The 22329-nt window shown below is 46.5% G+C and overlaps 1 protein-coding gene across 3 annotated transcripts in view; it reads left to right on the top strand.

The window, feature by feature from the left end:
* Nucleotides 1–22329, top strand: part of pyd (zonula occludens-like protein polychaetoid) — a 468585-nt gene that overhangs the window by 350362 nt on the left and 95894 nt on the right. For all 3 annotated transcript variants that reach the window (XM_075693885.1, XM_075693886.1, XM_075693884.1), the window contains exon 17: nt 11903–12043. In XM_075693885.1, the coding sequence (XP_075550000.1) occupies nt 11903–12043 (141 nt within the window). The remainder of the gene's footprint in view (nt 1–11902; nt 12044–22329) is intronic.

The following is a 22329-nucleotide window of genomic DNA, read 5'->3' as shown; positions in this document are numbered from 1 at the left end:
AACAACAGATATAGACTCTGATTCGGTGGTGGAAGCCAATGTAGTGTCTTTAGGGATGAGAATTTTTTCGGATCTCGGGTTTGTAGCATAGAAAAGTGCAGAGCCATGATCAAACCTAACCAGCCCTGATGCAAAGGCAATCCCTCTTGCAAGACAGCATGCAGATGATAATACGAGCACGATGCCGTAGTCAATCACATCAGACGTGATAGTCACAATGTTTTGATGGCAAGGAGGTAGCGCGGTATCTTCTGCAGCAAGAAAGTGAAGTGGTGCGTCATCTGCACGAAGTGAATAGGTTGTGTCGGTCATGTGGAGAACGCGTTGCCCACAGCATGTGGTGGAGGCCGTGGAAAGAAAATCCCATCCCAATATGAGCTGCTGGGCACATGAACTTAGCGCTGCAAATTGTACGTAATGCAGAAGTCCATCGATGGAAATACGAGCAGTACACATGGCGATAGGTCGAATGGCAGCCCCTTGAGCAGCGAGTAGCGTAGGTCCATCATAGGGGGTCGTAACTTTCTGAAGTCATGAACACAATTCACAGTGAATGACTGAAACACTAGCACCAGTGTCTATTAAAGCTTCTACTTGTACACCTTCTATTACAACCAATATCACATTGCACGGACGCGATGGAGGAATTTCTGTCCTGTCGTTCGATGCAGCTTTTCCTCCAAAAGCTGCATAATCTAATTTTCCGGACGACGCTCGGCGAATTGAGAAGCAGGTTGAAGTGGGGACGTAGAGCGGCGAAGGGGTGACGGCGAGCGGCGTCTCGCAGGACGGTACGTCTGAGCCGTCTCGGATGCTACATTAGGCAATGGAGAGCGTCCGCGCAATGGACCATAAGGATGGCGTTGGTCATGGAAGCTTCCTAGACGTTGGAAAGTAGCTCCGGGCAAAAAGTCATCCCGTTCGTATATGTCATATCCGCGACGCTCGTCTTGCTGGCGCTTGCGGCAAAAACGTGCTATGTGGCCATGATAGCCGCAGTAGTAGCAGATGGGACAAGGAGGATGCCACTGCAGATAGCTGGTTTGGGTAGGTGCGCTGGTAGTCATGGACGTGATGGGGGCCGGTGTTGGTTTTGGAGGCATCGGTGGAACGATGACTGGAGTAGCTGCGGCTACTTGTGCGTACGTGGATGGGGCCCTAGGGGTTAGAGGGTCCATGTACGCTGCACCAGCCATGGACGCCTATTCCTCCTTGATAACGTCTCGCAGATTGGTATCGGAGGCATGAGAAGGCATAGGCACTGCGGCTAAGCCAAGATACTGGAGCTCTTCTCGAATTATTGCGCGTATCATTGCTCGTAAAGTAGGGTCGTCGGCAGTAGTGTTCGCAGTGGTGTCTGGCTGCAACCGTACTGATTCGAGTTCGTCAAGGCACTGGCAAGTAGCGACGATATCAGTGACGGTAGCGGGGTTTTGGATGGCTAAAGCATTGAAAGCAATAGCTCCGATGCCTTTGAGGATGTGGCGAACCCTGTCTGATTCGGTCATAGCCGTGTTCATGCGTCGACAAAGAGCAAGCACATCCTCGATGTACGACATATAAGATTCACTGGTTTGTTGCTTGCGAGTGTCGAGCGTCTTTTTTGCGAGGGCGGAACAAACAGCCGGTGTGCCGAAGATTTGGCGGAGCTGCTGTTTGAAAGCGTCCCAGTTCGTGAAATCAACCTCATGGTTGAAAAACCATGTCTTCGCTACTCCGGTCAGATAAAAGGTGACGTGACGTAGCTTGGACGCATCGTCCCAACGGTTAGCCGAACTCGCTCGGTCGTAGTCGTCCAGCCAATCCGCGACGTCTTCACCGCGAAGTCCAGCAAACAGATGGGGATCACGCTGGTGCCCACTGACAACCCAATACGGAGAGGCTGGGGTAGCCGAGGCCGAGATGGTGGAAGTAGAAGTGCCTGTTGGCTTGTCCTGCGACATGCTGGCGGATAGCTGGCACAATCGGCGACCCGATCGAACCTCCAGGAGGTTGAGCGGGGAGTCAGAGGACGGAGGACTGAAAAGCACACTCCACCACTTGTGACGTAGCAGTTGTCACTATGTTTATTCCGAGTCGAAGATGTGGCAAACCGATCACGCCCACAGCACGGATCACACTCGAGAGCCAGCCCCACAAGCGATGATGAAGAAGAACCTTATATGAACCCCACATGATGATGATTATGTACAGATGACAAAGAAGAGCTTATAAATGGCCACAATATGTAGATCCATAGGGTAATCAAACTGCACAGGTGCACTCACTCAAAACTTTGTGGTTGCGTGCCCGTCAAAAAAGCAAAACGTGTGAAAACTTCCACTAATCTTCATCTTATCGCCAAGCAGAGGCAATTAGTTTGCGCAAGCCTCAAAAAAAGAAGAAGAAGCAACAGAAAGCATGCACGGCGACATCCTTCTTATGCGCACCCCTGTGAGCACTAAATGAGTGAGAAACAAGCGACCGCCCTTTAAGCGATTAGTTGACTCCCAATAATTCGAAGCCGCTTAATTGGAATTTTCGGTTAATTAGAAGTGAAGTGCTAGTCCCGTCAGTTTTGCATGTAATCCTATAGAATAAATCGCTCGATAATTCGAAGTCCTCATCCAGTAATATTGTTTAATTGGAAGGTAATTTTCAGCCGGGATCCTCGAGGTGACCGTCATTCTTTGGTAGAATGTGCAATCTTTCAAGTGTTGCAACAGTTCCCTGCTCCGCGTTGGCATCATCGCCACCGCAGCCGCCCGCAACGCCATCCTTCTTGGAGCGGCGCGATTATTCATTGCTACGGCTGCCGTGGCCTCCGCGATGAACTCCGGCGGGACGCGCAGCTGCCGCGTGTGGCCGGAGCTGATCGCGGAGGCAACGCGGGTGCCATAGGTGCACGCAGCGCTGCATACTGGCAGTGGCGAGATTGTGCGAGATTAGTCTTGCAGCGTGCGCAGCGTATGTCGAGGCGAGGCCACGGAGTGCTCGAGGCGTGTGTTGGTCGAGGGCCTTTGTGCGGGTAGCTCGTAGGCTAGGTTGTTCCACGGGTGATTCGGAATTGACTGTACCTAGTCGCCGCAGTTTATAGCCATGGCAAACCGTGGCTCTTATTGCACGCTCAACCTGGCAACGAAAGTCGAGGTTTTGAAGGAAGTTGAGAAGGGAGGTGCCGCCAAACAAGACATAGCGCGGAAGTACGGGATCAAGCCAAACACGCTCTCAAACTGCATCAAGAACAAGCGCACAATAATGGATACATTTGAGAACGACAAGTTCAAGACTTCTCGGAAGCGAATGCACACCGGCGCTTACCCAGAGTTGGAGAAGGCTCTGCTGGTTTGGATTAGGGAGGCCAGGAGCAACAAACTTCCTCTCAGCGGAGACATCGTTGCGATGAAAGCCCGAACGCTTGCAGCAATGTTGGGGATCGATGACTTCGTTTCGTCAGATGGATGGCTGACGCGCTTTAAAGATCGCCATGACCTGGTTTTCAAGAGCGTGTGTGGTGAAAAGGCGTCCGTTAACCAGGAAACATGCGCCACGTGGAAGAACGGAAAGCTGCGTGAACATCTCGCCAAATACAGACCGGAAGACATCTTCAATGCAGATGAGACTGCACTCTTCTATTGGCTTCTACCAGAGAAGACCCTGACATTCAAGGATGACGACTGTGCTGGGGGCAAACGCAGCAAGGAGAGAGTGTCGGTGCTGATCGCGGCAAACATGACTGGCACGGAACGATGTCGGTTACTTGTGATCAGGAAAGCCGCGAAGCCGAGATGTTTTAAAGGCGTGAAGACGCTGCCTGTGGACTATGAGGCGAACAAAAAAGCGTGAATGACGGCCGAAATCTTGAAGAGCTGGATAAGCAAATTGGACCGCAAGTTTGCTGATTCGAACCGCAAGGTGTTGTTCCTTGTCGATCGCTGCAGTGCTCACGTGAATGTGCCAGCCTTGAGTGCAATACGCCTCGCATTTTTGCCTGCAAACACAACGGCTGTTTTGCAGCCAATAGACCAAGGCATCATCAAGAATGTTAAAGTCCTGTACAGGTGGCACCTCCTCGAGCGCATGATTTTGTGTATGGATAGCTCCACAAAGTACGAGGTGAGCCTGCTTAGTGCCATCCACATGTTGGCGCGAGCATGGGATCGTGTGAAGCAAGAAACAATCGCAAACTGCCTCAGGGCTTGTGGTTTTGTGGCAGCTTCTTCGGAGGATGCCTCTGAAATTTCAGCGGAGGAAGCGTCAACAAGCGAGCTTGACGGCACTGATTTTGGTGATTCTCTCGGGGACGTCAATTTTGAAGATTACGTAGCCGTAGACAAGGCGGTCGAAACGTGCGGTGCGCTGACGGATAGTGAAATTGTAGAGATTATTCGGCCCCAGGAAGCGACCCAGGAAAGCGACGATGACGTTGAAGGCGAGCCGCAACCTAAGGCTGCCGATGTAGCTGCGGGCCTTGCTCTCGCGGAGCGCTTCTTTGCCACTGAAGGTAACGCGGAAGAAGCGTTCCGCCACATCTACAGCCTGCAGAACTTGCTTTCAGCAGCGCGATTCGGCAAGAAGAAGCAAAGCAAGATGACCGACTATTTTTCTTAGAGAAAATACTCGATTTCGCCACAAATAAAGTGCTGTTTTTTGTGTTTTGTGCTTAATTGGAAGTTCGTTTAATTCGAAGTTTCTTGCGGTCCCCGTGAACTTTGTATTAACGGGAGTCGACTGTAGTAACAAGATAGCCATCAGTCTTGCAAGCGCAAGAAGCCGAAACCGCCTACGGAACAAAACCCAAACTGCCACCCGCTATATATATGCGTGAGCGGTAGCATATAGACACGTGGGAGCAAACTAGCTCTAAAACAAACCATGCAACGAAAATCAAGAGAGGGAGGCTCACGAAAAAAATTCCTTGTATTCCCACATAGTGGCAGCGCATGACAGAAAAGAAAAAGTTAGGAAATTGGTGCGCTTTGTAAACATACAGATATTTACGGCAACGACCATTTAAAACTTGTTCGCGGCGCCGTATATTTAGGTCATTGTCCCTGAAAGGATTAAACTTATTAGCGCGGCATGATAACCCTCCCAATAATCCTCAATGGAAAGTAGCATCAGCTGAATGGGAGCATTTCAAACAACCAACTAATTTATCACCCGATTTTATAACAATTCTAGTATATATGATGCTGTAGCATATTTTACCGCTTTTATTATTCACGCTGCTGAAAAGCTTATCCTGCAAACGAATGATGGTTCACTTAAAAGACGTGTTCCCTGGTGGAATGAAAACTGTGGAGATGTGCGAAAAAGGCAGGATAAAGCACGGGCATATTGTGTAGATCTCTGAACACTGAAAATCTCATTGACTTTAAACACATAAAATCACAGGAAAGGCAGATACAATGTCAGGTGAAGGGAGAAAGCTGGCCGAGGTTTCTTTCAGGTGTAGCTTCATACACACAGGAGGCGAAAGTTTGGAATGGCCTAAGAAGGCTAAAAGGGCAGCAAATAAATCCGTTGCCTCTGGTCAGGCAGACTCCCTAGGGGAGCACTTTGAGCGTGGGTCAAGCTTAATCCACTACTCACAATCCTTCATCAAGTACAGGCAAATAGCAGAACATAAGGGTTTTGAGCGTAAAGCCCCACAAAATGCACTATATAGCCATCCTTTCAGTATTGCTGAGCTGAGAGCTGCCTTGATCGCATGCAAGAGCTCTGCACCGGGACCTGATAGAATAATGTATGACATGATTAAGAACATACACACTGATACACAACTGACACTACTTGCACTTTTCAACACTATTTGGGTTGCCGGATATTTTCCACCCGCATGGAAAGAAGCAAATATGGTCCCCATTTTGAAGCAAGGCAAGGATCCTTCGACGGCAGCAAGTTACCGCCCAATAGCTCTCACAAGTTACCTTTGTAAGCTATTTGAGAAAATTATTAATCGGCAACTTATATGTTTCCCTGAACTAAACCAAATGCTTGATCCCTATCAGCTTCAGAGAAGTGCTCCAGAGAAAGGCGATCCACAACCGATCCCCTTGTGCGCATTGAAGGAAATATTCCGGAAGCATTTGTGCACAAATAGTTGTTCTTATTCATATTCCTCGTTATGGAGAAGGCATACGACACAACGTAGCGCTACGGAATCTTGAGAGACTTGTCAGGAATGGACATCCATGGCAATATGCTAATACTAATAGAAAGCCATTTGTCCAATCGTACTTTCCGCGTTAAAATCGGCAACATATTGTCACATACATTTTACAGGAAACTGGTGTACCTCAGGGAGGCGTGCTCAGCTGTACACTCTTTATAGTTAAGATGACTGCACTTCGTGCTTCATTTCCACCAGCCATTTTTTATTGTTCTCCGTGGATGACATTCAAATAGGCTTCATATTCTGTAACCTTGCAGTCTGCGAGAGACAAGTACAGCAGGGCTTGAACAAGGTGTCTAACCCTCGTATTCAGAAATGCAGCTTAAGTTGAAGCCCATGCTTGACTTAATCTAAGCGATGCCTATCGTTAACGCGCCGAAGGAAACACAGTGAGCATCTTTGGGCACGTTAACGCGAGGCGTCATTTAAATCAAGTCAAGCATGGGCTTCGAGTTAAGTTGCATTTCTGATTACAGGGGTAAGTGGGCCAACGATTACGGGTAAGTGGCCCTCATGTAATGTCCCGCCAGGGACCCTTTAGGTTCAAATAAATAAATAAATAAATAAAATGGGTTTAAAGTCAACCCCCACAAAAGTTCTTCTGTTCTCTTTACAAGAAAGAGAGGCAGGGTTCCAGACCCGTGCATGGAACTGTGTAGACAACAAATACCTGTCAACAAAGAGCACAAATTTCTAGGTATAATACTTGACTCTAAGCTTACTTTTATCCCACACATAAAATATCTCAAAGCAAGGTGTCTAGAAACAATGAACTTACTGAAAATGCTATCTCACACAACATGGGTTAGCGACAGGAAGTGTATAATGAATATTTACAAGAGCCTCACTAAATCACGATTAGACTATGGTGCCGTGGTATACACTCTGCCGTCCCGAGCGCACTAAAGATGCTTGATCCCGCCCACCATCTGGGTATCCGCCTGGCCCCAGGCGCCTTCAGAGCTAGCCCCATTGAAAGCTTATACGTAGAATTGAATGAGTGGCCACTCCATCTGCAGAGATCATACATCAGCTTTACATGTTTCCTTAAAGTGCACTCTAATCTTGAACATCCGTGTCCTGAAACTATTAACGATTCAACATGCACTGCACTTTCCATAATCGACCCTCTGTGAGACAACATTTTTTCACTCCGTGTGAGGGAGTTTAGCATGGAAATGGATGTCCCACTCTTCGAACACTGCTTAACACCTCCAGTGAAGCAGCTACCGCCTTGGGAGTTGCAGGTGATAGAATGTGATATATCTTTTCTAAGAGTTACAAAATACACACCAGAGCTCGAAATTCGAGTGCATTTCCATGAACTCCAATCGAAGTACCGTTGTTTTGAATTCTAAACCGATGCATTAAAATTGCATGTTGGCGTGTCTTACGTGGCTGCTGGTCCCTCTTTCTCTGAAGCAGGTGTACTGAACCCCCGTACAAGCATCTTTACTGCAGAAGCCTATGCAGTACTGTCTGTAGTTGAACACATAAAAAAATTTAAACTAGACAAAGCAATAATATTCACGGACTTGTTAAGTGTTATAAAAGCACTAATGTCCTTAAGAAAACACAAAAATCATGTTTTCATTGAGCGTTACTCTTTCTTGTGCAATATTTATTCATCTCATAGACGTGCGATAATATGCTGGATTCCTGGTTATAGATGCATTGAGGTTAATGTGCTGGCAGACCAAATGGCCACATCAATTATATCTCCAAGCTGCTAATCCCACTGCTGCTATTCCTACCACAGATCTCATGCCTTTTTTGCGAACAAAACTGCGAAGCCACTGGCAATGCAAGTGGGCAATGAAACAAATAATAAGTTCCACTTGATTAAACCATAGTTAGGTTTCTGACCCTCCACTACAAAAACAAGACAAACTGATGTTCTATTCTGTCATCTCAGAATAGGATGCACATATGGTGCTCACAATTTTCTACTTACTAGCAATGAACCTCCAACCTGTGGTACATGTGATGGGAGGCTCACCGTCCTCCATGACCTCATAGAGTGTCGGGAAGCTGAAAGAGAAAGAAGGAAACATTTCCCTTTAGCATACCATTATTGTCTCCCTCTCCATCCTGGTATGTTTCTTGGTAAAGAACCTCTTTTTACCACCAAAGCTGTCCTACGTTTCTTGAACAATGTGGCCTTGCATGTTAATAGCCCCATAGTGTCGTAGTGCATCCTCTCTCTAGGGGGTGCAGTTGTGATAGTAGTCCTTGTATAGCACACGCCTTCAGGTTTTTGTGCTTTGAGGTCTCTATTACGGCAATAGTGCTTTTTGGTATTTTTAGCATGTGACCAATTTTAGCACATTGCAATTCTTTCAAAATGTACTTTTCGCATCCTTCGCACCCTTCGTAGTAATTGTCATACTTTTATTATATGTAGCTCTTACGCACTTTACAGCGACCATCTTTTAGGCCCCTGTACAGCCCTGTCATACCCATTGCTTATAATTTATCGCTTCATTTTGAACTCATTACCATTGGCCTGGCGCTCGTTGGTCATATTCGGCCCTTGCACCACAAAACACTACTATATGCATCATCACCAAACAGCAGTTGGTGACCAAGGCGCACGGTTGTTACTCCACCAGCCAATCACGGAAGCAGACAAAATCGTCGTCATGCGATCATCTTAAAATGGCGTCGTACTTTATCCCTCCGGAGCATCTGCTGTTCTTGAAGAGTCTTTTTATCGGCGTAAGCGATGAGGTGTACAACAGACACGGATAAAGTGTGTGGAGTCTCAGCATTTTATTCTTCAAAAGTCCGCGGTACAATTCATTTCACTGCTGACCCCGTTTTATTCATGAAACTTCACAGCCAAGTGAAGTGAAACTTGGCAATCAATGGTTGCAGCGAAGCAAGCGTTTTATTTCAGTTCAATAAATAATTAGGCTTTCACTGTTCCCCAATAATAGATGAGTGAAAACATACAAAATTATGTGCTTATAATTTTATTTTTTTGGTTACCGCCTTATTTAGGCAACCAGGAAAATATACAAACTATTTGCAGCCTCGCAAAGGAACAGTGGCTGGCAGTTATGAGAGCGTGGGCGGGGCTTCACTGCAGACTTGAGTTGTATCCGACTATAGTGCTTGCAGCCTACGTTCCCATTCAAAAGACAGCCTGCGCTCTTTCTTTAAACTTCCTGAAATACCCCCAACATTTTTTTTTTTTTTTTGTATTCCTACACACTTAACGCTATGGTCATTGGCTGGACCTCTTTGGGCATCATGACTATACTCCATCTCACAATCTGGTTGCAGCACTGTGGAAGCTATAGTAGGATACAACTTAAAACTTTAAAAAACAGCAGTTGGCAACCAAGGCACACAAACCGCATGAAGTCGTGTTACTCCACTAGCCAATCACAGAAGCAAACTAAGTTGTCGTGCGATGTTTTCAAAATGGCATTGTACTTGATACTTCCGGAGCATCTGCTGTTCTTGAAGAGTGCAGGACAAAGCCTTTCCGTACCACATAACACGGCCAGACTTAAGCACGTGTGCGTAAGCTCACACTCAAGCCCTGTTATGCACAAAGCAAACACTGCACATACACACCACAGTTTCATGTAGCTGTGGTCTGGTATGCAGCATAGATACCGTAGGTGCTGCGGGGTTGCTGCAATGAGCCTGCTGGCTGAGTGCACATTGGCTCGCTGAAGACAACCGTGTTTGGTGCGTCGTAGGCGCAAACATCGGAAATAGTTGCATTTACGACAACATCAAAAATAAAATTTGAACTGCACGCCATGGTGACGTTCAGTAGGTGGAGTGTTGTGGGCGCGCTCCACTACGCTGTAGCCTTTGCAGTGCAAGTCATTGAAAAAGGAGCGGAGCACTGTGAAGGGTGTGTTTGATTGCTTATAACTCTACTTCTGCAGAACGCACTGAAGTAAGTTTCACAGCAAAGTATTTCTAAAATAATCTACTTAAACTTCAAATGCATTTCTTGACTGATAATAAGTGGTTCAGGGCTCCTTTAAGGGACACTGGCAGCAATGAAGAAGCCATGTTGCCTGAGGAATGCTAGTTATAGCGATTAAAACTATTAATTATCATGTCTGAATTTTTGTTTAATTCTTAGATTTCAACATTTGTAAGATGTTCAGCGACATATCACCATTATATACAGCATATGAATTTAAAGCCTGCTAATGTGTTACTTAGAAATTGAATTTGCTGTACTCTAGCAAGCATACTCGGCACCAATAAGGCTAATCGGTCCGTGGCATGCATACCAGATCTACATGCTTTCCATCCATGCAAATGGATCACCTCTTCATTATACTGTCTTGTAATACTGGGGCTACTGCTCTAAGACACCCAGACAACAGAAGTAGAAAAAGGACAGGACGTGCGCATTATAGCCTATCCTATTTTCAAAACACAGGGTGCACAATTCTGTTCATAGTGATGATTTGCATATTAACGAATTTAAAGAATGTGGCCATCTATAGGCATTGCTGTTTCCATTGTGTGGATAGCGAGTTTTCATATAAACAAGGTATAAATGCACACAAAAAAAGTAGTTTGCAGAGTAACAAGAAAATTACATTCTAGGGTTCCACGTGCCAAAACCACCATCTTATTATGAGGCACGCCGTAGTAGAGGACTCTGGATTAATTTTGACCACCTGAGGGTTTCTGACGTGCACCCAATGCACATTACACAGGTGTTCTTGCATTTTGCCCCCGTTGAAATGCGGCCATGGTGGCCCGGATTTGATCCCATGACCTTGTGTTTAGCAGTGTAACAAACACCAGAGCCATTAAGCAGCCACGGTGGGTAGTTCATAAAGTTGCTTATAACAGTAAGGCATTGCTGGTATTTAACGAGCATTTTGGCTCTACAATGTGCACTTTCCCTGGCACAGCTGTCCGAAGTGACTGTGACCATGCCTCATGTGCAAAGAGGCACATTCATACTGCATTACTGCACGGCTATAGTCTGGCAGGACAGTCAGGCTTATGGTTAGACTGAGTACTTGGGATGCATAATAAATAGTCATGACGTCATAATCAAACACATAATTTTTTTGTGCTTTATTTTAATCACTAGCCCTATCTTATAATATCCATTTAGTTATTTGCTAAGGGGCCATGCCTCAGCCACCTTGTCAGCACGTGCTGTGCCATGCATGCACGCATTGCATGAGAGCGCTTGGCAAAAATAACCGTATGATTGCATAGCAGCCATGCCTTGGTGCTCAGCCCTCCATTCTGGCATCCTTCAAGATGGTGCAGGTGGCGCAGTTAGCACTGGTATTGTGAAATTTGGCTGGAGCAACTTGGCATGCAAACATTTGCCACTACATAACTTGTAGATTTGCAGTTATTTTTAATCTATAATACATAACAATGGATGGAAAAACTTTATTGAGGTCCATCGAGACGCGCACTACCACATAGCGGGCCGCTCCCACATCAGGACAGAAAGACCTAGCCTCTTTGCCACGTTGCGTGCCCTTTGGGCTGCCCATAGTTGGGCTTCAAAATCGGTCCAATTACAGAAATTATTAGAGGTGGGCAGAGGTTCAGTGAGCAACTGTCACGGGCATTTTTTTTTTTTATTGTAAGTTGTACTTTGCAATAACTTTGGTGCTTGAATGGTTCGAATTTCTGCTAACCTAAGACCTAAGTAACCTAAGAGGGACCTAGAAATGAGCACTGTGGCCGGCAGCAGTGAAGCTCATTGTGTTGCTCACTGTGTGCGCACAGGCATGTACTCTCCCCCTGGCGGCGGTGGTGGCGGTGGCGGCAAGCTGGCCCGGGTGCTGCCGGAGCCGCCTCAGGTGGACCGCGGCAGCAAACCTCCCCGGTTTTCGCGCACTGCTCAGGAACGGCTATTTGGCTCCCCAGGTGAGTGTGTCAGAGGCACGCAGTATTCAGTGACATTTTGCGTAGGCAGGGTATGGGCCCTTGATGCGAGCAGAGAGTGATTCTCAAAATAATGGAAATTTAAGTGAGTTGGTGTTGATTGATATGGGCAGTGCAGACGACCGGGACAAAGAACAGGGCAACTGCTGAACTTCAACTACAGTCGAACCCAACTATATTGAACCTGTTTACATTGAATTATTCTATATTGGGGGCGAGCTCCACCACTGCAAAAACTGGCGCCACTGTCGGCGTGACGTGGCATGAGGGATCACGTGAACACAGCAGCCGCGTTGGCTGCTTCGGAAGCGCCGAAGCGAGCTGAAAACGAAAGTTTAAAGTTCCACTTGCGCTGCGGTTCTGATTAAGTGGTGAGGCTTTCCCTCCTTGGGTGTCTGCTTGACAACATTTGAAAGCACTGTAATAGGTAGTGGCTGCCTTTGGAAGCGTGCAGCATGGTAGGCTACTGCTTGGTGCCGCAGTGCCGGGCGTACGCAACGGAGCCCGGTGTCAGCCTTATTCACACGTAGCCGCAGGACAAGGAGCTGCATGAAGCTTGGCTAGCGAAACTTAGAACCGGCAGACAGCCATCAGCTACAACTTAGGTATGCAGCAAACACAGCCGCGAGAAAGATTTCTGCAATGGCACTGGGACTGCGCAATGTTTGGTGAGTAGCAGAAAACACTGAGACACGTGCACTGAGACGCTCGCCCGCACCCACTGCCCAGCTAATGTCATGATGGTTTGGTCTATGAACTTGTTTATGCTAGATACTGGCATGTTCACTGGAACGGAAAGGTAGTGGTAAGACGCACATTAAAAAAAAGCATGGTATATGGTCATGTTTGTGTTATGAACTAATGCACTGGATTACAAAAAAGAAGCAGAGGGAAATCGCACGCTGAAAATACCAATAAACATACAGTGCGATGCAACTTTAGAAATAACATTGAAATGTCCAAGAATTCAGCAGACAAAAAAAAAAAAGATTGAATCGTCGCAACGGCACATCACAGTCGCCGTAAGCGTCGAAGTCTCTATAATGAAATTATATTTTAACAGCTCTGATAGCGTCGAAGCAACAATTATTGCTAGTGTACTGTCAAATGTTCATATGCTGGGGCCTAAAGTTCACGGTGTGGTGCGAAAACGCACTCACAGCGAAAGCAAAACATTGTGCGCGGACATGCATGCAGATGCACAGTCGGTCGCTGCAGAACCGTGCGATCGTTGCATTGAGGCTTCCTTCTCTTATGCCCCATTTGGTTATACAGACAGCCCACTATAAGAACATATTTCACATAGTTTACCCTCAGCATTTGCCTACCTTTCACGCAAGAAGCTGGTTCGGGAGACTCCATCACAGCGACCGCATGCAGTGGCTTTCACTGTACGTATTCTCTAAAGAGCTATTGTGTGTAAATGATTCTGTGCTTTCAGTTTGCTGAAGATTATTATATCGACAATCAAAAACTTCCTTTTGAGAGTACTTACAGAAGTGTCCAGGAGGGCTGCTCTGTGGTGTTCTTATTGAGCGCCGTAAGCGACACCTATGAGGAGCACGCCGTGTGATCCCTCACACTACACAAGGGAGGCGCTTCCGACAGATGGCGACTCCGTAAGTCCTCGCCCCCAATATCGAACAATTTCTGGACATGGTATAGTTACAAGGAGTATATATAGCAAAAATTACACTTACATCGAACAAAAATAGCAGCGACTCCCGATATATAGAACGCCAAGCAGTGGGAAAGTGCACCCAGAAGTTGGCTTTCCCTCGCGGCCGCGGGTAAACCTGGCGGTGCAGCTCCGTTTAACCGCTCTCCCTACCGTGACCGTGCTGCCTCAGACGAGCCGTCGACACCCCCCTACAAAAAATGACCCTGGCCCGCCCACAGCACTTGCTCAGACAGCCAATCAGAGGCTCTTGTGCCCTCGTCGTGCAAGATGGCGAAAGTGCGAGTTGTCTCGCTGCTTTTCTGGTCCATTGTGAGTGCACCTTGTGGGCTTACTCCCGCAGTGTTGCCGTGATGAAGCGGCAGAATTCGCCTTTCGTCGTGAAGCTTGAAATCTTAAATTGGGTCGAACGTGGTGAGAAGTCGGATGTGTCCCCGCAGCGTGCAAGATTCCGAGGAACACTCTCAGCAAGATCTTGAAGAATAAGGGGGAGATTAGAGTTAAAGTGGCCGAACTCTCGATCCGGTGCTCGTGGCGCCTGACGTGTACGCACAGCCGTGTACGAGTGGTTCATCCAAAACTGCTTCAGCTGTGCTGGCTAATGCAGGCTCGGGGATGACTGTAAATTCTGATGAATGCGACGAAGCCATTGCCGGTGTTGCCGAAGTTTGGAGCGAGCTGTCAGAATTTCTGGAAGCTGTTGAGGAATCAACGGTGGACGAGTTTGTGAGGGCAAATAAATGATGGTGTCGCGACCACGGGAGAGCCCGAAAACGAAGGCTACATTGCCGACATCATACCGAGCACAAGTGAAAGCGGGCACAATGAAGAAAGCAACGACGGTCCTTTGCCCACATCCTCCGAAGTTATTGGTGCGCCTGCACTAGACCGGTGCTTCTGCGCGAATGCAGAAGGTTGCGGCCTCAGCTGCTCCGACTCCTTAGACAATGTGGAGAACTGCGTGCATTGCAGGCAGCGAAATTGCCCAAGCAGAAGAAAATGCAGCACTATTACATGTGAAACTTAGCTAGTTTCATCAATAAAGTGATTTATAAATAGTATGCATTTTTATGACATCCAATTATTTAGCAGACTTATATCGAATTATGCTCTATATTGAACTGATAGTCATTTTTTGGCGAGTTCGATATAACCGGGCTCGACTGTACATTTTATTTGGGGAAAAAGCTTGTTTAGAGAAATCTTAACGGGCATTTTTTGCTAGCAAAATCTAGTCGAAGTTCAACGCCCATCCTGTGTGGTTATTTGTCTTTGTCCTTGTCGTTTGTGCTACCTGTAGCCATGATTCTCACATTTCCTCCTGTGGAAGCAGGTTGATGTGACAGTGGTGACAGATGGTCGTAAGCTCACGCATTTTTCTTTTACAACACCTGCGTGTGTATATAATGTATTCTTCCTTGTCCCACCTCAGCACAGTGGCGTCATCAACTTTCTTCACTGGTCTTATTATCAAATTTTCATCCCGAGTTTGCGGGCATTGGGGCGCACCCTGCCACTTCTGTGCGGCCGTTCACCTATTCTGTTGTCCCTGCGCCTCTCCCTTTTCACCCGGGACGGTTTTGGAGGTGCATTTTTTTATGGACCAGTTTTCGGTGACGAAAAGTCGCGCTGCTGGCGACATTGGTCGCAGCGACGCAACCGACACTATCGGCAGAGCCGGCATGAGGGCATGCCTCTCTGGGACAGCCTCGGGTGTGTACACGTTTTTCCTCTTATCTGCTGGCTGCTTTGTTCTGCGCATCGTTCGGACTCATGCTAGTCTATGCTGCCTTACACCTGCGGCGAGTACTGAGCGTTGCTCCTTCTCCGAACGCCATGCCAAAGAGTGGCGCCTAGGGCTTGTGCATCATCGCGCAACATAGAGCTGCACTTATCAGAAGCCCTAGATGACGCAATTGCCCTAGCTCTCATGAGCACGTCCATTGGTCATCTCAAAAGTATAGCCGCGGGAAGCCGCGGCTATGCAATCGGCTAGTGGCACTCTTCGTATTTTCGCCCTTGAGCCTCTCCTCGGGTCCGAGCATTGTGCACTGTTGGGTGTCCTCGTCAAAATAGGGCGATGCCGTGCTTCTTGTCGTGTGGTGCTCGGTGCCCTTTGCAGGCTGAGCGCGCAGCAGTGCACTAGATTGCGCAAGGTGGTGGCTGATATGAGCCTGAGATTCACTTAGCTCAAAAACCCGCATTGTTTGGTACTCTTGCGAGATACCAGACCTTAACCAGTTTTGGCATTGCAGCTTTATACCACTCCATCGCGACTAGAGAAGCGGACTTCTATGACTTGCCCTAGCGCCGAGGTAACATCGGCACTTGTTAGTCTTCTGGATGGTAACCGTAATCATAGGTGCCAACTTTCATAATTTCGTCATAAAATGCCCAAATTTTTTAGCTTGCGTATTTATTTATTTATTTTCAATACTTTTGCTCTCAACCAAGTGCACAGCAAGAGGACAATGCAAAAGGTCAATACAAAAATAGGAAAGTGCTACAAATAGGCAAATATGCAATTAAAATGAGTATAATAAATATAGGAAAAAAGGGGAAGGGGTTATAGTAACAAAAACACGAAAGAGTGGTTACTTAAATATAGGAAATGGATTGCAATGCATTCTGCAATATTGTAAAACAGAAGAAATAGGCGATAGAACTGCAAAATATAATAAAATAATAAATAAGAGAAATAAATAAACAATAACAACAGTTCCCCGAAGAAGTAAACAACAATGATTCTGGGGGAGGAGCGGCATAGCATGTGGTTCGGATAACTCATTCCTTTAGTACCTTTAATTGTACTAGTGAATTCAGAAAGTGTTTTGATATTCGTGATGGATGGGCGCAGTTAATTCCATTCTCGTATAGCTAGCGGAAAAAAAGGATGTTTAAAGGTTTCATTGTTGTATGAATATTCAGTTAGTTTATTTTGATGATTTGACGTGTAGCTCAAGATTCAGAAAACAATATATTTTGATGCAGATATTTTAGAGTTGTTATGAAGTAACTGAAACAAATACATTAAGTGTGCTTCTTTTGCTCTCTCTGATAGCGTTTTTAGACAAGATGCAGCTAGATGAGTGGGTGAGTTGCTGCGCCTGTACTTATGATGTATAAATCTTATGGTTTTCCTTTGCACTTTGCACTCATATTGGCGCTACTAGTTTACAATGTTTTATTTGTATCCAGCTTAGGCCAGTATTTATTTAAAACAAAATACAAATACAGTCACTGACTGATTTTTAGAGCCAGATTTTTTGGACCCCCTCAATTATTCAGACGCATATACCCATAGCAGCACTACCCGCTCCAGTGAACCTGCATGTAATGGGATACTAAAGACAACTATTAAGCCACGCTGAAAAGATATACAGTTAAACCTCGATATAACGAAGTCGGTAAGATTGGCAATTTGTTGTGTTATATCAAAATTTCATTGTATTGAAATTCAACCTTTTATGCAAATAAGTAAAGTCGCCGATAGATCTCTCTTACGCGGAAAGGGGCTGCGGAAATTTCTGAATTATTGGGCATCTGAAAAAAAGCAAACTTGAATGAAAAAACAATTCATTTTGATAAATTTGGGAGTCTGCAACGAATGTCACATCGGCGCTAGGAATCAAGCGAAGCCAGCCATGCTTTCGCGTGTACTCCGTCCTTGCGGCTGCAGCGTCACCCACACTGGGAAGACGTGATCAGGAAAAGTGCCGGTAATGGGGAGCGAATGCTTCATCTGCCTGTCGCTCCGAGTCACCAAAGCTCGATATATGCAACCTCTAATAACTAAAGATGCGGAAAGACAGCTTACGGTGCCACGCCGTCTTGGCACGTCCACTCTTTGCACATGCAGCAGATTGCCTCTAAAACAGCATGCACAGTTGCATATGCGCTCAGCTGTGCTTACAGCCATGCACAGCCACAGCCCAGACGCACACCAGAAATCGATATGCATGCCAACTTACCCCCTCGCATGCGCTTGATTGCGTTGCCACGAACTCACTCCCCTCCCTCTCTTTCCCTTTGCTCGCGCGGGAATCTGACACCTTCCCGCACGAGCAAAGGGAAAGTCCAAGTGTCATAAGGTCTTATCGCACTTGGACTTTATATGGGACATGATGTGGCTTCACTTCGGCAGTCGCTCCTGTCGCACGGCACACGATTTGAGAGGTGCGTTTGCAAGTGCTGCTTGTAATTCAATCATCTGACCATCTGTGTCTGCGGAAGTTTCAATTTATTGCCTCGGCATTCCTTTGCAGGGGCAGTAAAATTTCTTTATATTGAAATCGCATACAAACACACTTGATTATATTGAAGTTCTAGATACATGGTCTTCTATGGGCAAGAGGTTATGAAAAGCTAAATACTTTGTTATATAGAGAATTTCGTTATATTGAAGTTCGTTATATCGAGGTTTAAGTGCATTAATGTTTTAGAATGTCTGAGGCGTCAATATTATCCAGAAGAGAGCTTTAGTTATACAGAAATTGAGGTAAATGTAGGACATTATTTGGCACTCTACTAGGACATCCTAGTACTAACCCAATGACGTAACAGCTGCCCTCTGCCAGTTTGTTGTGGCCTCATTATAATTCTGTCACTTGTACTCAACCACTGATAATACAAAGATGGTTGCGTCACATTATAACACGGAAAAAATTGCTACTTGTCTGCTTCTAGCCAAATCCTGGCACAACAAAGTCCACTTCAACGAAATTTTTGCCACAACGAAATTTGTTTCTTTCCCCGTCAATGTTCCATAGAACACAATTCATCGAAATTCCCACCAAAATGAATTACTTTGGGGGCATATTTTCACTTCAACAAAGTTTTTACGGACCAGATGTGAGCAAAATTATTTAAACTGTAGCTCATCGAAACCCCTAAAACAGTTTTTTATGCCTTGGCAAACCATCGACTTTGATAGCATAAAAAAAAAGAACACACAAGCTAAAGATGCTCGCCCCCCCCCCCCCCCCCCCATGATGAAATGTAACCAAAATAGAAAGCCGCCATGCCGCGTTGGAAACGGGGATGCAACGTGCTCTATGGAGGAGCATCCGAACTCCGAGGAAACGTTTTGGGTCATATTGGCTAGAAAAATGGTGCACATACAAATAACATACACACAATAATTTTATTTTATAGTATTCCTCACTAATTTTCTACAATTTTGTGAGAATGGCTCCGTTGTACAACACCAATTAGTACATGAAGTAGCAGTTGTGAGGTCAAATCCTGGTAGGGTGCAGTGAGGCATTCGGGCAATGCACGCTTGACAACGAACAATTGCATGTCATTTGGTCATTGTCTCTCGAAGCGATTGGATCATCAGCTGAAACATGTCGCAGCTGACAAAGAAACGCAAGCTTTTGTTGCTAGAAGACTCGAGTTATCGCCCAGGCTGGAGTTGGAAAGAAAAAAAATCATTCATCGCGGAAGAATTTGGAATTCTGGCGAGCTCTCTTTTGACAATATTGAAGAGCAAGGATGCTATAGCCAAAGCACTAGCTTCAGGGACATCAGGAAAGCATAAGAAAGTAACTCAGCCAGTGCATGAGGCCTTGGCAGTTTACACCTGGTTCGTGGAGACGTGGGCCAAGAAAATGGCCCTTAATGGTAATATTGTGCAGCAAAAAGCACTGGATTATGCCTGCATGCTAGGAATATATGACTTTAAGGCCAGCGTAGGTTGGCTGAGCAGATTCAGGTCACGCCACAGCATCATCGGCAAAGTTTTGTGCAGTGAAGCTGCTTCGGTGGGTAGTGATGGCGCCACTGCGTAGATGTCAGCCAGCCTCGCAGGCATCCTGAAAGACGATGCTCCATCGGATATTTATAATGCTGATAAGACCAAGCTCTTCTATGAGATGCTGCCCACCAGGATTCTGGATTTTAAGGGGCTACGTTGCCATGGAGGCAAGTACAGTAATAAGAGAATAACGGTGCTCCTGTGCACTAATGTGGATGGTTCGGACAAGCGGCCATTTTTGGTTGGCAGAAAAAGTGCCAAACCATGCTGCTTCAAAGGAAATTGGAGCCCTCCCATGAAGTACATGGCTAACACTCGGGCGTGGATGACCTGGGCTATTTTCGGAGATTTGGTCAAAGCCTTCGACCGGCACTTGGGCAGGCAAGGTCAAAAGGTAGACAATTGTTCTGCCCACATCATAGAGGACGCTGAGCTGGAAAATGTGCAGTTAGTTTTTCCCATCGAGCTGCACTCTATCATTCAATCCCTTTACCAAGGGGTCATCCAGAGCATCAAGCGGGCCTACCATGAACACCTTGTTCAAAGGCAGTTCAAAGGCAACACATAGTTGGGCCGCGGAAGAAAAGTGGGCCTCATTATAGTGCTCCAAATGATTTCCGCTTCGGGGTGCGCAACGAGAAGCACAGTAATTTGCAACTGCTTCCGGCATGCCGGGTTCACTGCGCAGGCTGCCGAGACTTCGGTCTCTGAGAACGAAGGTAGCGATGGAGACAGGTAGCCATCTGACGAAGTCGCAGCCGCATGGGCAGCCCTGCAGAAAAATGGAGATGTGCCCACCAATGTACATACCAACGAGTACATCCAAGCCGACTCATGTGCGGTGGTACACAAAGAATTGACAGACCAAAAAATCCTGAAGAACATCCAGGAAGACTGTGTTCCGTTGGATGAAGATGAAACAGTCGCACAACATGAGCCTGTACCACCGACTACATCGCAGGTTATGGACGCATTCGATACAATCGGGCGTTGCAGCAGGTCCCAGAATGACGACGAGGCAATGGCTCTGCTGGCGGAGTGCAAAAGTTGCGTTGTGCCATCGCTTGGCAAGAAGCGCAAACAAACTAAGCTGACCAATTTTTGGAATTAAAGCTAGCTTTTCACGTCAGCGAGTCACATGTCGCCTATGTATTTGATAATATCACAAAGAATTTCCACAGCAACAAAATTTTTCGCGTGCCCCGTCAATTTCATTGTAGTGAGATTCAACTGTATTCGATTCTTGGAAAAAAGAACTCGTTGCTGTTAAGCAGTAGACACGCGGTAAGATTTGGTGTCTGATTCGGCGTCCAACGTGCCGGAATGGCAACCAGAATCGAGGTGTTGTGCCGTGCCGAAGCGCCAGATTGGACGCCCGGCATGCGACAAACTGGGCAGGTTTTCATCGTCCAACGCGTTCGACAACCAGACTGTCGTTTGGCCTCAGCCAATGACAGCGCGGCTGGCGTGTGACGTCCTCTGACGTTCCCTCCACAGAGGCGGCTCCAGCGGGCCAGTTTCTCGCCGTCCTTTTTTTTTTTTTCTTTGCTTGCTGGCCACAATTCGTTTCCGACACAAAATAGTTGCCAGTTCAGTAAAATTATCTCGAATATGTGCCTGTTCTGCAGAACAGCGCCTGGTACACCAGTACCAAGCTACTGGCAAGACAGGACCTGCGATGCCAGGGCATTTTGTAAGCAGGCAACACACACAGACGTGAGCAAGGCTGCTCGCTTCGCTTGCATGTTTACCCTTTGCAACGCCTGCTTCGAGTAAACCAATTGTATTCAGTTAAAGGCTACCTAAGTGTACAGTATTAATCGTTTTGGCAAAAAATAAGGCATCTTCGCCGAGCTAGGCCTACCGGTCCCATCACTCAGTGGCTGTCAATGGAGCCATCGGTGGACAGTGCACTGTTGTGAAATGTTCTGCCACCAGCAGAGGCATAATTTTATTGACAGTGTTCATGCAAAGCGAAGCATTGTTGTACAAAGTTGTTTGTATTGTGTTTCTTGACGTGGATACGAACGAAGTCTTATGAGCGAACAAGTTGGGGCGCTGGATCTGGGGGATCTTGCGTGTCACTAGCTCGTTCGGATGCATGCACCGTGCGTGCCGAATCGCCGCGTGCCGGAGCAGGTAGTGCCACATGTCGAACCGGACGCCAAATCGTACTATGTGTCTCCTGCTTTACCCTTGATATACAGACGCGGAGGAAAGTCAAAAGGTTGCTTTTGCTTGACTCCACGCTGCACGGGCTGTCATGTTCTGGTAGTTTCTGTATTGTGTTGGGCTATGCTTGTTTTCTTGGCTTGCAAAGCTGACTATATAAAGACGCAATCACATGCACGTAATATTCAAGTGACGTGACAGGCGGAGCCTATATATATATATATATAGACATATATCTATGTACATGGGCGTGCATGAAGAAAAAAAAAAGTAGCGACATTTATTGTGGTTTGAATCAGTACAATTGTATGCCCGTGAAAAAATATCAAACGTGCCACAAGGCCAATGTTTTAAACAGAGGGTACTATATCTAGCTTAAATGTGCCATTATCACCAGTAATAATGTACTCCATACCTACCGCCAGCGCAGTTAATGATGTCGTTTCGTGGCTTCGGAGACTAAGGCGCTTGCGTGATCTCTGATGCTTTGTACTTTGCCTGAGGCGAGACAATGCGAAGGCTGAATTTGCTATTTATTTCTTGCTGTCACGGAGGTGAGCAAGTAGCAAGAGCGAATTGGGATCCAGGCAGGCACGCTGGTTGCTGTCATGTTATGCAATCATGTGGCAACAGGCTGGTCGCTGCTCACACTTCTTGGTG

This window comes from Dermacentor variabilis, chromosome 5 (genome assembly GCF_050947875.1).
Source record: "Dermacentor variabilis isolate Ectoservices chromosome 5, ASM5094787v1, whole genome shotgun sequence".
Taxonomy (NCBI): Eukaryota; Metazoa; Arthropoda; class Arachnida; order Ixodida; family Ixodidae; genus Dermacentor; species Dermacentor variabilis.
This window is presented reverse-complemented; position numbering and strand designations above follow the sequence as displayed.